Here is a 15,223-nt window from a genome sequence, read left to right on the forward strand (position 1 = left end):
TGATAACAGCTGAAGTGATCTAATTCAAACTTGGTACAGATATGTATAATGATGTAAAGATTAACTGATTAGATTTTTGGATCCCGAGGTCAAAGGCCAAATGTCAGAGGTCATATCAGGTAAAAATGTGATAACGTGTGAACAGCTGAAAGGATTTAACTTAAAACTTGGTACAGGTATGTGTGATGATGTAAACATGAACTGATTAAATTTTGGGGTGAAGAGGTCAAAGGTCATGTCAGGTAAAAATGTGATAACTTGAGAATAGCTGAATGGATTTAAATCAAACTTGGTGCAGGTAATAATGTGGGTGGAGGCATATCGGTCGACGTCGAAGTGTTTCGGTCTAGTTAGCTTTCAAAATATCTGCTTTGTGGTACTTCATTTGCTTTGATGCCTCCTCTTAACCTTTTGATCATTGATAATGTCGTGATATTCAAAACCGCGATAGTTAAAACCAATGCATTTCCTATGGGAATAAGGGTGTTTGGTCCTGGGCTTTGAGAAAATATAGACGAAGGTGAGGATAGCTGAAATAAACACATCACCATTGAAATGATCATAAATCTAATATATAAAGCTCATTGTAACCACTCAATGACTCACTGATATTAATGTTCGGTCCCTTCCGGGTGTCGTATAAAGCTCAAATTTGGCGTGCCACCGGACATCGAAGCCAACACAACGGGAAAAATAACAGAACCGTTGTAAAGCATCCGCAAATTTAAATTCACGTTAAAAAAACCCATAAACGCATCCATAAAAATGAATAAAAAACCCCAATTGATATCTCGCACTTGAAAATTGTAATTTCTAAACTGTAAACTGAGAAATAAAAATTTCAACCAAAATTAATGTAAAAAAATGTAAATGCTTCCGTAAAAAAAACTCCTCAATCGGTATCCAGTATTTGAAAAAACTTAATTTCTATGATTGTAAACTGAGAAATAAAAATCTCAATCAAAATTTACATAAAACTAGACAATGTGACTGTCGCCAATATGCCTACGCATGTCACGGGTAGATGCCCTTGTTCACTGTCCTAAAAAAAACAATTTTGATTTAAATCCCTTCAGCTGTTCTCAAGCATCACATTTTCAGCAGCCATGACAGGATTCACCTGAACAAATCACATTCATACGCTAACCTACAGGGGGCACTGCATCAGCAGCACTGTTGCGCCCCAGCAAAATGATGCCCTTGCATTAAAAAAAAAAAAATGGGTTTCTATGATGTGTTATCATAAAATGTGTGTGAATTGTTAAAAGGTAACTTTAACTGGAATTGTAAACACGAGAGCAATTACACGAGCTTCGATTCTGTATACAAAAAAAAACAAAAAAATTTTTTTTTTTTTTTTTAATCCACTGTCTGTTATTTTGAGTTTTAACTTGTGTAAAGTAAATGAATGATCACAACTGCAAGAGTGATATCACTCAACTAATCCTCGTTATTGGAACAAAGTGACAATGTTTTGACCGTCGCAACTGCAGTGCATCTTTCCTTTCGGAAAGGCATTTGTACCTCTGGGACCATGCTGAGGTTGGGGTCCCAGACTGGGAAACGATTTTGCCTTTTACGAATAGAAATGCCGACAATTTACAAAATGTTTTGAGGAGACTTTACACAAAGATTCTAAAAATTGAACTTATGCTGTTACAAAAAGGGTCAAATCTGTTAAAGAGCCAAGTTCATGTGTCAAAGGTCAAATCTGTTAAAGAGCCAAGTCAATGTGTCAAAGGTCAAATTTGTTAAAGAGCCAAGTTTATGTATCAAAGGGCAAATCTGTTAAAGAGCCAAGTTCATGTGTCAAAGGTCAAATCTGTTAAAGAGCCAAGTCCATGTGTCAAAGGTCAAATCTGTTAAAGAGCCAAGTTCATGTGTCAAAGATCAAATCTGATAAAGAGCCATGTTGTGCATGTGTCAAAGGTCAAATCTGTTGAAGAGCCAAGTTCTTGTGTCAAAGGACAAATTTGTTAGAGCAAAGTCCATGTGTCAAAGGTCAAATCTGTTCAAGAGCCATGTCCATATACAGTGCCTTCAGAAAGTATTCACACCCCTTGACTTTTTTCACATTTTGTTGGGTTTCAGCCTGAATTTAAAATGGATGAAATTGAGGTTTTTTTTGTCACTGATCTACACATAATACCCCATTAATGTCAACGTGAAATTTGTTTTTGATATTATTCCAAATTAATTTGTCAAACTTTAGCCTTGCAACCCCGTCGATAGGTCTTTCATAATTCCAGCAACCATTGACCCATTGAACTGGCGTTTTCATTTCTCCCATCCTTAACAGGTGCCTTCATGATTCCATTTTTGATCCTTCTTGTGCTGGAGGGAGTACCGCTACTCTTCCTGGAGTTTTCTTTTGGACAGCGGATGAGGAAGGGCGGCGTCGCCATCTGGAGCTCTGTTAATGTTATGCTGGGTGGTATTGGTTCGTGGACATCATACTACATATTGTTTGTGCCGTTGGTTGTTATCTTCATTTGTGGGTTTCACAAGGTGTAACAGAGCCCTCGCAGGTCTCAAAGTATCCACATTTGTGTGTGTGCATGTATTTATATATACATATGGGTGTGTGCACGTGTGCATGGAAATTGTTGTTGTTCCTGCTATCTCCATTGGCATACTTGGGTGTGTTTCAAGAGATAAAATGGAGACTGTCCAGACTCATATCTATGTGTGTGTGTGTGTGTCTCCTCCATAACCCCAAAATCATGAAACCTAGTGGCCCTAAACTTTGCATGCGCACAAAGGGAATGCGAAGGGAATGCATAAATGAAAAGTAGGTATTTGGTTAAATTTAAACACCCCTTTGTAGCTTCGCTCATTATACTCATACACATTAAGGTGGTGCACATCATAAAAAAGCCTTACCAAGATGGTGGGGTGCCATCTTGGTCAGCCCGCTGTCACCTCGCAGGGGGTCTTAAGCTGCCATCTTGTTTCGGCCTGCTCAAAAATGCCTCAACTTAGAACAGGCCGAAACGGTTTATGTACGATAAAGCACTCAAAATGTATTTCTTCACTTTCCTCGCTCATATCATTGAATGCCCAATCTTAATACCTACGGATCGCTGTATACATCGCTTTTGTAGGTGCTATAGTTTTCAACGATTACATTTCCCATTCACGATTACATTCCCATTGTGCAACATACGACGACGCAATAACGGAGCTACGCGCTATCTACATCAAGCCTCGGAGCGTCATCTACACTTGATACCAGCTTGCCACGAGGAGACAGGATGCATCGGAATCCCTCAATCATTTTGTTCAAGAACTACGTTGCCTGGGCAAGGAATGCGCTCACGCGGTCCGAACGCACGAGCAGGTGTGTGACGATCTCTTACGAGACGCGTTCGTTTCTGGTATTTATTCCCCATCAATATGGCAGCGTTTGCTGGAGTCACTGACCCTGACTCTTAAGGGGGCTCATGATCTGGCTCTCATACTCCAACAAGCCCAAACGCAATCGCAAGCGTACGGACGCCCTTACGTCATGGCTGGTCTCACTGGGGAGAGACACATGGAGAACGATGCTACTGTGGAGCGCCCTGTTGCTGAAACTCCGTTGGGATCGACGGAAGCCTTCTAAAAAGTTCTAAAAAGAAGTTCTAAAAAATTGGTCTTTTCGAAGCTGTTCCATGCGCTCACGCTTTCGAAGCTAAGTAATCTTTCACAATTGTGTTTTTGTCGAGACTGTGTCTATCTTTCGGTGTGTGTACCTATAGCGTATCTTTAGGAAAATTTTCGGTGCTAATTTTTCGTACATGTATACACAATCGTCGGTTAATGCGTATCGAGTATTCTGAGGCCTAGTACTCGTAGGCTTAGGCTACCGTACCGTCTCCGACCTTGTGGTTTTGTTTTTCTCTCCGGTTCGTCGAATGCGCTGCATTTATTTTCGTTCTCTGTTTCGTCCCAGTCGTTCACCCCATACCTCCTTGTTTAATATCTCTACTCAAAAAAAAAACCCATTTTTTTTTCCTTCTCAGGTCTTATTCGTTTATTTGTTGTTCTTATTTGTTCGTTCGTTCTTCGTTCACGTTGTTCGCGATCACGCAATCACGTGGTTAGAAATGTATAATCTCTCCCCTGAACAACTACTTTCTCTCATATATTATAACACCTTTTTCTTCTTCTCCTACAAAAGGATGCTTTCGTCTTGCTCACCAAATCTATTCATTCCAAAAAAATAAAATAATACCATCTCTTACAGTTCCTCTTTTCTACATTCCCTAAACTCTCCAGAACTCCACCCATCCTTCAGCGTCTTCAAACGTATTTTTGACTCGAAGGTCTCAAACTCAGTTTGCAAAAAATGTTCATTTCCCATGAATCGTACACTTTTCAAAATCCAATCTCACCCTTCCCCTCCAAATCTTCCCCATCCCTCCTCCCCTCCAAAACTTCCCCATCACCCCTCCCCTCCAAATCCTCCCCATCACCCATCCCTTTCAAATCTCCCCCCTTGCCCCTTCCCTCCCCTCCCTCCTAAACTCCCCCCACATCCCTCCCCTCCGAGACTCTCCCTCGCTCCTCTCCTCCTGGACTCCCCTCTCACCCCTCCTCCTCAAAGCATCCTCCCTGCTTCTTCCCCCTTCCGACTCTCACCTTCATCTCCCCCAACCTTCTGCCTCGCTCTGCCCCCTCCTCAAATAACACCTCACTGTGCCTCACCCATTCTCCTTCAAACCTTTTGTCCGCCCCATTCTTCCCTTTCTCCAAGCTATTCTGAAATCTCTGAAATCTCTGACACACCTTCAACAGCTCTCCCTACCTCTTCCTCCTCTTGCACATCTTACCCTACCCCTCCCCCCCCTGTTCTGTACCCGATGCTCCCCCTTCCTCTTCATTAACGGTATGGACCTGAAACATCTGGGGCCTTCGCTCAAACTTGACTGATCTCTCCATACAGGTTGTTTCTGACAAACCAGATGTGATCTGCTTAACAGAAACTTTCCTCCTTCATGATGTCTCTGATGCCTTGGTATCTCTCCCAGGTTACTCCCTCCTCCGGTATGATAGACCTGAGCCTCGTCCTGGAGGTGGGGTTGCTATCTTTATAAAAAACTCTCTGCCTCACTCGCCCTCCACTGCCCTCTCTCCACCTCACCCCCAGGAATACCTTTGGCTATGGCTTCCCCTTCGCTCCCACCTTTTGTTCATATGTGTGTTGTACCGTCCACCAAACAGTGATGACTCCATCTACATCTCGCTGTCTGATAATATGGACCAACTTCTATCTACCCATCCCAACTCTCTCTTCCTCATATGTGGTGATTTCAATTGTCACCATGCCAGTTGGCTGGGTGTGGGTACCTCTCTCACCAGCCATGGCTCTTCAGCAAAGGACTTCTGCGACTCACTGGGACTGACACAATCTGTCATTTCCCGACCCGGATCTCAGTCAATGGAGCATCTTCTCTTCTGTACTTGGTTATGACTAACTTACCTGAAAATGTCTGCTGCTCTTCTTCTGCTCCAATCGGCTCATCTGATCATGTGCTGTCAAAGTGGACATCTCTCTGACCATTCTCAGAGAGCCTCCTCAGCGTTGACGAGTCTGGCATTTCACTCAGGCCAACTGGCACGGTCTTCAAGCAGCCATCAATCATCTGGACTGGTCTCCCATCTCTACTGCCTCTGACATCAACTCATCCTGGGAATTCTTTCAAAGTAAATTGCTCTCTCTCATGCACAGATTTATCCCATCTCGTCTTCAGTTGTCATACCCTTCCTCCCGTCCATGGTACACGGAATCTTGTGGTGAGGCTGTTGCCCTGAAACAACTTGCTTTCGTCTCCTGGAAAGCAAATCCAATGGAAGGAAATCTCATTTCCTTTCACAAAGCCCGAAACAAGTGTGTGTCCACCCTCAGGAGAGCCAGGAAACAATATCTCACCGTTCTCAAGACCGAACTCTCTTATCTGTCTCCCTCTTCCAAATCCTGGTGGCGTCTGGTCAAATCTGTTTCTGGTGTTTGTTCCCCCTCCATCCCCTCCCTCACCTCAAACGGCTTAACGGCTGACTCCGCACGTGAAAACGCTGAATGCCTCAACTCTGTGTTTGCCTCTAAATCTTGTGTCCCAAACCCATCCCGCTCTGTACCCACCGTACCCAGTCGTACCCAGATGCTCCTGGACTCTGTGTCCTTTCCTACTGACAAGGTGGAAAAGTTTCTGTCAACCCTCGACTCTGATTCTGCAACTGGTCCTGACGGCATCAGCCCACTGGTCCTAAAATCATGTTCTTCCGCTCTTTCACTCCCTCTTTCTGTTCTCTTCACCCTCTCTTTTGCTCAAGGTCATCTGCCATCTGCTTGGAAATCAGCCAACATCACCGCTTTGCACAAAAAAGGTGCAAAAACAGATCCTAGCAACTACAGACCAATCAGCCTTCTCCCAATTATCAGCAAAGTCATGGAATCCATCATTGCTTCAGATATGAAATCTTTCCTCTTCTCCAATGGCTTGATCTCTGATCATCAATTTGGTTTCAGACCAGGTCACTCTACTCTGAACATGCTGCTTCTGCTTTCTCAACAATGGATGGAGGTCCTCAACGTCAAACAGGAAATTAGAGCTGTCTCCCTTGACATTTCACGTGCCTTCGATACGGTCTGGCACCCTGCTCTGCTCACCAAACTCTCCTCCTTTGGTATCCATGGAAATCTCCACGCATGGCTGGCGGACTTCCTTTCTGGTCGTAGTCAACGTGTGGCCCTGAATGGGTTTCTCTCATCTCCTCTTCCTGTTCAGGCTGGAGTTCCCCAAGGTAGTGTTCTGGGCCCTGTGCTTTTTCTGGTCTTCATCAATGATCTCTCTGACTCACTTGAAAAGCCTCTCTATCTCTTTGCTGGCGACTCTACTCTCTGTCGCTCCATTCCTCGTCCCTCAGATCGGCAGTCTGCAGCCTCCTCACTCTCTGCAGACCTGGACAAAATCACAGACTGGGCAAACAAATGGAACATGTCTTTCAATCCTGATAAATCTCACACTCTTACGATGTCTCTCCGAAAAGACCGACTGGACAACCCTCCCATCCACTTTCTGAATAATCCTCTCCAAGAAGTTCTGTCACTCAAGCTTTTGGGTCTCACTATTTGCCATGATCTTTCCTGGGAAAACCACATTTCAAATCTGGCCTCGAAAGCCAGTCGCCGACTGGGCATCCTCCATCGTGCGAAGTCCTTCCTTGGCACACCTGAGCTCCTCACCACATACAAGGCTTTCATCCGCAGCTCTATGGAATACTGCTCTCCCCTCTGGTCTGGTGCTCCTGCCTCACACCTAGCTCGTCTTCACGCTGTTGAAACCAAAGCGTTCAGAATCATTGGAATCTCCTGCGATGAAGCTAACTCCAAGGGCCTTTCACTCACTCACCGCAGGCAGGTTGGTGGTCTTTCCGTCTTCTACCGACTCCTCTCTGGCCTTGCCCCCCCAGCTCTCTCTGGGCTCTGTCCCCCAAATATTCCTACAGGTCGCACAAGATCTGCCTGCAACCCTCTTACGGTTAAACTGCCAAAATCAAGACTTTCTGCTCACCTTCACTCCTTCATTCCTCTTTTCTCCCGCCTCTGGAACAAACTCCCTCACTCTCTTCAATCCCACTCCACCCTCCAGGTCTTTAAAACAGCTGTTCACCACCATCTCTTATCCTCCCCCATCCAAAACCTTGATCTTTTCTACACCCGCTAATTTCGGTCCCCTTGTGTTTTATACCTCTCCCCCCCCCCCCCACCCCCTTCCCATGCCTCCTCCCCCCAAGCCCTCTCCCTCCCACACTTCTCCCTGCTCTCAAATGTTGTGGTTGTGTGCTTCCCCTTCTCTCCCCATCTTGTCTTCCGCTCCCTCTTTTTGTATATTTTGTTTGTCTGGTTGATTTTTTTGTGAAATAAATGTTAGTTCTTTCACGAGCCTCAATTCAGTATACAAAAAAACAAAAGCCCTCGGAGCCGAAGGTACGAGTCTGGCTGCGACTGCCCCGGCCGGGGATAACACTAAGGGCTTCTTCTGTGGGAATCGGAATCATCCCAGATCTGCGTGCCCGGCACGAGAAGTGACGTGTCATACGTGCGCACGGAAAGGCCACTTTGGCAAAGTTTGCCGCGCTTCACGAGGGCGACGTCCACGGCCGACGCTGGCCGGAATCTCCTCAACGCGCGAAGGTCGACCTGCACCCCTAGAGGTCCCGACACCGCCCGGACCGCACGACTTGTCCAGCGCCATCGTCCCAGTACTGATTGAAGGACAGGCAGCGAACGCCCTTGTCGACACAGGATCGACTGAAAGCTATGTTGATATGAGCCTTGTCCGACGGCACGGATGGCCGATCCTGGGGACATCGCCCCAGATCTTCATGGCCTCGCAAGCACTCTGGATGCACACTAAAGGGGAATGTCGCGTTAAGCTAGTGATTAATGGCACGATGTACCCGGATATCCGTCTAATGGTCTTACCTACCTTATGTGCGGAGGTTTTATTGGGACACGATTTCCTCCATCGACATGGTCGGTTGGAAATGAAGTTTGATGGGGATGCTACTCTTTCTGTCTGTGCTTTGGCGGGGATGTCTATTGAACCGTTGACGTTATTCCCGAGCCTAACTCCAGATTGCGCGCCAGTTGCAATTAAATTGAGGCGCTACTCCCGGGCTGATGCGCAATTCATCGCTGACGAGACAAGTCGACTCCTGAAAGAAGGAATAATCGAACCGAGCCGGTCGCTTTGGCGTGCTCAAGTCTTGGTTGTTCAGACCGAAAATCATCGCAAGCATATGGTTATCGATTACTCTCAAACCATAAATAGATTTACGGAATTGGACGCTTACCCACTTCCGGGATTGGATGCTTTGGTTTGACAGGTAGCCCAGTATGCCGTGTAGAGCACCCTCGATTTGCGCAGCGCTTATCATCAAATTCCTATCTGTGAGACCGACCGGATTTACACGGGCTTTGAATCGGGGCAGTGGCTGTACCAATTCACGTGTTTGCCCTTCGGCATCACTAATGGAGTTCATGCTTTAAAAGGGCGATCGATGACATAATCACCAAAGAATGATTGACAGACGTTTTTGTTTACCTTGATAATTTAATGGTTTGTGGCCGTAATCAAGCTCATCATGACGCTAATTTGTGGTGCCTTCTACAGGTCGCACGCCAGTATCGTTTGACACTCAACGAGGACAAATACCGTTATTCTGCTCGAACGATTGATCTCTTGGGGTACACGGTGACCCAAGGGAAGATAACTCTGGACAAAGAACGCCTGCGGCCCCTCCTAGACATGGCGGCGCCACATGATCGGGCTTCTTTGAAGAGAGCCCTCGGATTGTGTGCACATTATTCTCGCTGGGTCCAAAATTTATCCGAGAAGCTTCATCCCCTTGTTGATTGCACAACATTCCCTATGTCTAACACTGCCAAGGTCGCTTTCCAAAGGCTGAAGACGGACATCGCAGGCGCCACGGTGACCTCAGTTGATGATAATATCCCTTTTGTTTTGGAAAGCGACGCGTCCGATCACATGATCGCGGCGACTCTCTTGCATGGGGGGGGAAGCCTGTGGCCTTCTTCTCAAGGACTCTCTCCGTGGCGGAGAGGCGTCATTCGTCTGTCGAGAAGGAAGCCTATGCCATTGTTGAATCGATTCGCCGATGGCGGCCATATTTGCTCGGCAGGGCATTTGAAGTTATTACTGATCAGCAGAGCATCGCTTTCATGTATGATATGCGCCATGCGTATCATGCATGAAACCTGGGTGATGCACGGGGCATTACACTCGATTCGTACCCTACTATGTACTGCCACAAATGAAATTCCTCACGATCATTCATTCCGCTACACGCGTCGCACTGGTGGCGTCCAATCTTTGCCTGGTTGGCTTGCCACGCCAGGCCCTGCATTTCTCAAGCGCGTGGTGCGCCCAAGTAAATACGATCCGCTCGTTGACAAAATTCAGATTCTCCAAAATAATCCTGACGACGCTCGCATTCAGCTTCCAGACGGACGTGAGTCCACGTTGTCAGTGCACCATCTCGTGCCTTGCGGAGACCCTGTTGAGCCTGAGCCCAGCATGGGGAATCCAGCGACAGGGACTTCTCTGGCCAGCACGCCTCCGCGCTTGCCCTATCCGATCGGTGTAGTCGTGCCTCCTCCGTCGCCGTGCTGGATGGTTTTCCCGTTGGGGATGATTTAGGTAAAGCTGCGGAGGGCCCCGATGTGTATAGAACCTGCGCGGGGAGAGAAAGTCGTCGCCCCAATCGCTTCGGCAGGCCGTGATATGATTCTCTGATCTTCGCATTTTATGCACTCAATTGTCATTATATTCGCATCATATGTAACCATTATAGTCATGCGCCTATCGCTACCTGGCTTTCTAGCAAGGTTCTAACCTCGGGGAGGAATGTCGTAAAATTGTATCCAGGTTGTAACCCAGGTGTTATTACATCTTCTGTCCACTATACGGCCATTATAAGATCTTGACCGCCAAGAGCGGAGGGCAGTCCTGTGACATTTATTCTGTGTGATTCATGTGCATGTCTAGAATGGTAAGGAGAATTACATTACATGTTGCTTGCTTGTTTGCTTGGATGTCATATCAACTCCTGCTCGTATGATCATAGTGTACTGATACCATGATCGTTGATTTCTTCTCAGATGCTGTTAGAGATCGATTCTGATTAAACTCAGCTTGGAGACACTGTCGTAAACTTGGATTTTTACGACAGTGATTTCTCTCATGCGTGCACAGACGTTGATTTTATGCACTTTGGGCCACCCTTCGATCACGCTGCTGGTCACATGATTGGTTGTGCCACCACCTGTGGTGGTGCCTCCACAAAAGCATCAATTCTCTATCCAGGGCCCACTACAGCTCACTATTCCATCGCGGTCTTCCGTGAAGCAGTCAGCGGGGGTTTTCTTCAAGCCGTGCCCATAGGACTTTTAGTGCTCGTTTTCACTTACCTCAACTCCTCCACCTGGCCCCGCCTGTAGACGGATTTTACACGACACGCTATTTTACCCCAAGCTGCTCTATGATGGACAGTCACCGCCACCTCAATGCACAGATTTATGTACCACTTCACTCTAACATGTCCCTAATGCAGTTGCAAAGCTAAACTACTCAATCACAGGGTCTATACTATTTTAACACTTTTTTTGTTAATTATTCGGTACGAGTATAAATCATATTCCAAAACACACCATTTTCACCTTTCGAGTGAGTCCTAGTTTGTAATGAAACTTTCTCCTTTCCGTCCCTAACACGTCTAGGCATTGCTTCATTGCTGGTGTCCTTCCTAGTGGGCCTGTACTACAACACCATCATCTGTTATGTCATGTGGTACTTCTTTAATTCCTTTCAAGAACCTTTACCCTGGAAGGAATGTCCACTAAATGAGAACCACACAGGTAAGAAAGTATGCAACACATGCTTAAACATCTGTGGTTCATTGGCTTGGCTTGTAATGTTTTCTGGAGTTATCTTCGCTGACATTTATCCTGGAAACAAGACACTATTCTCGAGAAATAGAAATAACATACTTTTTCTAGCTCTCCCACGAGCCTTGAATAAAGACAAAAGGAAAACAACCAAAACAAATCACATGTAATCCATGATTTGGTTTCTTGCACCCCTCCATAGCTCCGTTGAAGGAGTGTGTGGAGACAACCCCAACAGAGTACTTCTGGTACCGTAAAACTCTGCAGATCAGTAGCAATATCAACAACACGGGTACCATTGTATGGTGGCTTTTCATTTGCCTCCTCTGTGCCTGGAGCATCCTTTACTTGGCATCGCTTCGTGGGATTGAGACATCAGGGAAGGTCTGTTTTTTGTTTTTTTAACAATGAACCCCTTGGTTCATAAGGGCCTGTTTAATGCGAGCAGACGGTTCTCCAGCATAATGTTTATCCGATGGAAGGCTCACTTTGTGATGCAATTCCTCACTTGCGAAGCCCCAATCTGACAGTTTGCAGTGGAGTTGGATATCAAATCCAGGGTAGAAATCTCAAAAAACTAGAGCGAAATCGATGGTGCAAATCCCCAACGCTACCCACCTAAGGCAAAGTGGAAAATGGCAGAAGGTTCCACCAGAAATGACCCAATATCAAATTTTGAATTTCATTTTTTCCCCACAGTTTTGGCCACTGTGACCCTAAGTCCAGACCCCCTGGGGAATGAATCGGGTGTCAAATCCCAAAAATCGTTACATATTTCATGCGTCCCGCAATGTTGATTGCATATACAAAGTTTCATTTAAAAAATGTGTTAAAATGTGCCCGTAATTACATTTTCTGATACTTGACCTATTGACGCAGGCCCAAGGTACAGAGACAAAAATGATACAACTCTTGCACCTTCTTGCCATGTGGTGATCATAACTACCAAGTTTGGCTGAATTTATACACAACCGTTTAGGACATAGCATGACAGACAAACAGATGGGCCGATTGCAATAATAAACCCCCTGTATTTTCTTTTTAAGCGTGGGGATAATAAATGCTCTAACTCTGAACTATCCTGTAGAACCTCCTTTAGAGGCCATTTTTCCCCGCAGAGCAAGAGGTTGGCCTTTTTTGGCACCATGGGCCCCCTTTTTGAAGCAATATTTTATGGCCAGATGCCCTTCCTGCCGCCATCCCTGTTAGTCGCCTTTTTGCGACACACAGGGAATTACCAGTGAACTGGTACTCAATTTGCCGACCTCGGAAGGATGACAGGCTGAGTCAACCGCCCTAGTGTTAATTCAGCGATCGACCAGGATTCGAACCCAGGATCCTAGTATCCCAAGCTGGCACCCTAACCGCAAAGCCAACACCAGGCATATCCTGTAGGATTTACAAAATTCTCCACTGAAGGAAAACAAAAGTTTCCACTCCAATGGGACAGGTGTATGTTCAAAGCAAGATACTACTTTGAAAACTAGATGGTATTCATAGAATACTTACCCTGTGCAGTCAACTTGTTGTGAGCCAACTCTTCTGTTTTTAAACATTTTTTTCTTTGATCCAATATGGCTGCCAAACCACGTGAGCGATGGCATCATAAATTTATATTCTCTAATATAATTGTTGCATATATCACGCTTAATAAATTTCAAACTGATTAGACTAAGCGTTGTCCCTGTCGAATTATGACGTCATAATTATGGCACCAATGACGTCATCATTAACAACACCTATTCCCCATATGGAGTTCTTTACAATGAGCAAGGTTTCAATTTTTTTCCATGCAGCGGTTTTGGAGATATAGAGGTGCAACATTTTTCGTTTTTTCCAAGATGGCGCCTGAACCACATGACATATGATGTCATGATTAATCATTAAAATATTCTACAGGAGGAGGCCCTCCAATGATGAAAATTTCGTGTCAATTGCAACAACGGTTGCCGAGAAAATGATTTTTAAAAATGCAGACACGGCACACGTACGGCACACGTACGCACACGAATGCTTAACCCCACTTTTCGCTTCGCGCACGCAGGGTAAATATTGTAAATATCGTTTTTGTTATTTTTTTTATGTACAAGGTCTAGGCTCATGGAAGAGCTAGGACACAGAACATATCAGGAAACAACATAACAAAGGGACCAGCAGGAGAAAGGGGAAAGGTCCATAGTAGGGTGGAGGGAGAAGGTAAACGGAGACGGAGAAAGAAGAGATGCAGGTCACGATGACGGTCATGGGAGAGCGCAAGGTGTGGACAAGATGGACACATAAGCAATTTTTGAGAGTATGGTGGTTAAATGGGTGTAGAAAATATCATGGCTTTGGATGGAGGTGACCTCGGAGATGGTGGTAAACAGCTGCCTGGAAGACCTGGAGGGAAGGATGAGATCGACAAGAACGTGGAAGGTGGTTCCAAAGGTGGGAAGAGAGACGACTAAATGAGTAGAGGTGAGCACTGGTTTTGGATTTAGGCAGTTTCACTTGGAGGGGGTTGGTGGTGCACCGTGTGCATCCTACAGATACCTGGGGGGACAGAGCACAAAGAGGGCAGAGGGTGCAAGACCAGAAATGAGACAGAAGAAGCCAGGGAGACCAGTGGCATGTCGACGATGGCGAAGTGAGCAGTCCATACATAGACTGTCCAGTCCATAGATTGTACGCAGCAGTTCATAGATTGTACGCAGCAGTTCATATAGACTCAGCTTCATCATGGGAGATGCCAATGATTCTGAAAGCTTTGGTTTCCACAGTGTGAAGCCGAGCTAGGTGTGAGGCAGGAGCAACAGCCTAGAGGGGAGAGCAGTAATCCATCAAACTGTGGATGAAAGCCTTATAGGTTGATCGGAGCTCATTTGTGCCATGCACGACGGAGGATGCCCAGTCGGTGTCTGGCTTTGGAGACTAACTTTGAAATGTGGCTTGCCCCAGAGAGATCATGCTAAGAGTGAGACCCAAGAGTTTGATTGCCCTAACCTCGTTGAGACAGTTGTTGAGAAAGTATGTGGAATTTATTAGGATTGAACGGTATATTCCAGGTGTTTGACCAGTTTGTGATTTTGTCAAGGTCTGAGGAGAGGGAAGAGGCTGCTGCCTGTCCGTCAGAAAGATAAGGGATGTCACGGCAGATTGGAGATTATTTGCATCCAAACTCAGTTACAAGTCGAACAAGACACTAAATAAATAAGCATAAATAAATAAATAATAAAATAATATAACATTAAAATAAATAAATAAGCCTAAATCAGAATAATAATAAATAAATATTCTTATTAATAATATGAATAATAATAATAAATAATATAATAATTATATAATACTATTTAATAATAATAATAAATAATATAATAATAAATAATATAAATAATAGAAATAAATAATTAACAATATAATAATATAATAATAATATTATTATTAATTAATAATAATAATACAATTATAATAATTAATTAATTAATTAATTAATAATATTAATTAGTAATTATAATTATTATTATTATTAATAATTAATATTATTATAATAATATAATAAGAATTAAATATAATAATAATAATAATATTAATAATAATAAATAATACTAATAAATAATAATAATAGTTAAACTAAATAATAAGCTAAATAATAAATAATTAAATAAGCATTTAACACTGCAGAGCCGTGCCAGAATATTTCTGCAGGTGAGTCCTTTCACACAACTAAATATTGGTGCGGATATAAACAATACCCTTTGGAACGGGAGTGGCTAACAGACATAATCCGTA

The 15,223-nt window shown here is 44.5% G+C and overlaps 1 protein-coding gene across 2 annotated transcripts in view; it reads left to right on the forward strand.

Moving 5' to 3' along the window:
• Nucleotides 1–15,223, forward strand: part of SLC6A19 (solute carrier family 6 member 19) — an 89,435-nt gene that overhangs the window by 10,339 nt on the left and 63,873 nt on the right. Inside the window, exons 2-4 of one of the 2 annotated variants that reach the window (XM_068128289.2) lie at nt 2,300–2,440; nt 11,288–11,425; nt 11,658–11,839. In XM_068128289.2, the coding sequence (XP_067984390.1) occupies nt 2,300–2,440; nt 11,288–11,425; nt 11,658–11,839 (461 nt within the window). The remainder of the gene's footprint in view (nt 1–2,299; nt 2,441–11,287; nt 11,426–11,657; nt 11,840–15,223) is intronic. The other variant, XM_068128290.2, reaches the window with a different exon arrangement.

This window comes from Myxine glutinosa, chromosome 9, assembly GCF_964187855.1.
Source record: "Myxine glutinosa chromosome 9, kmMyxGlut1.1, whole genome shotgun sequence".
Lineage (NCBI taxonomy): Eukaryota > Metazoa > Chordata > Myxini > Myxiniformes > Myxinidae > Myxine > Myxine glutinosa.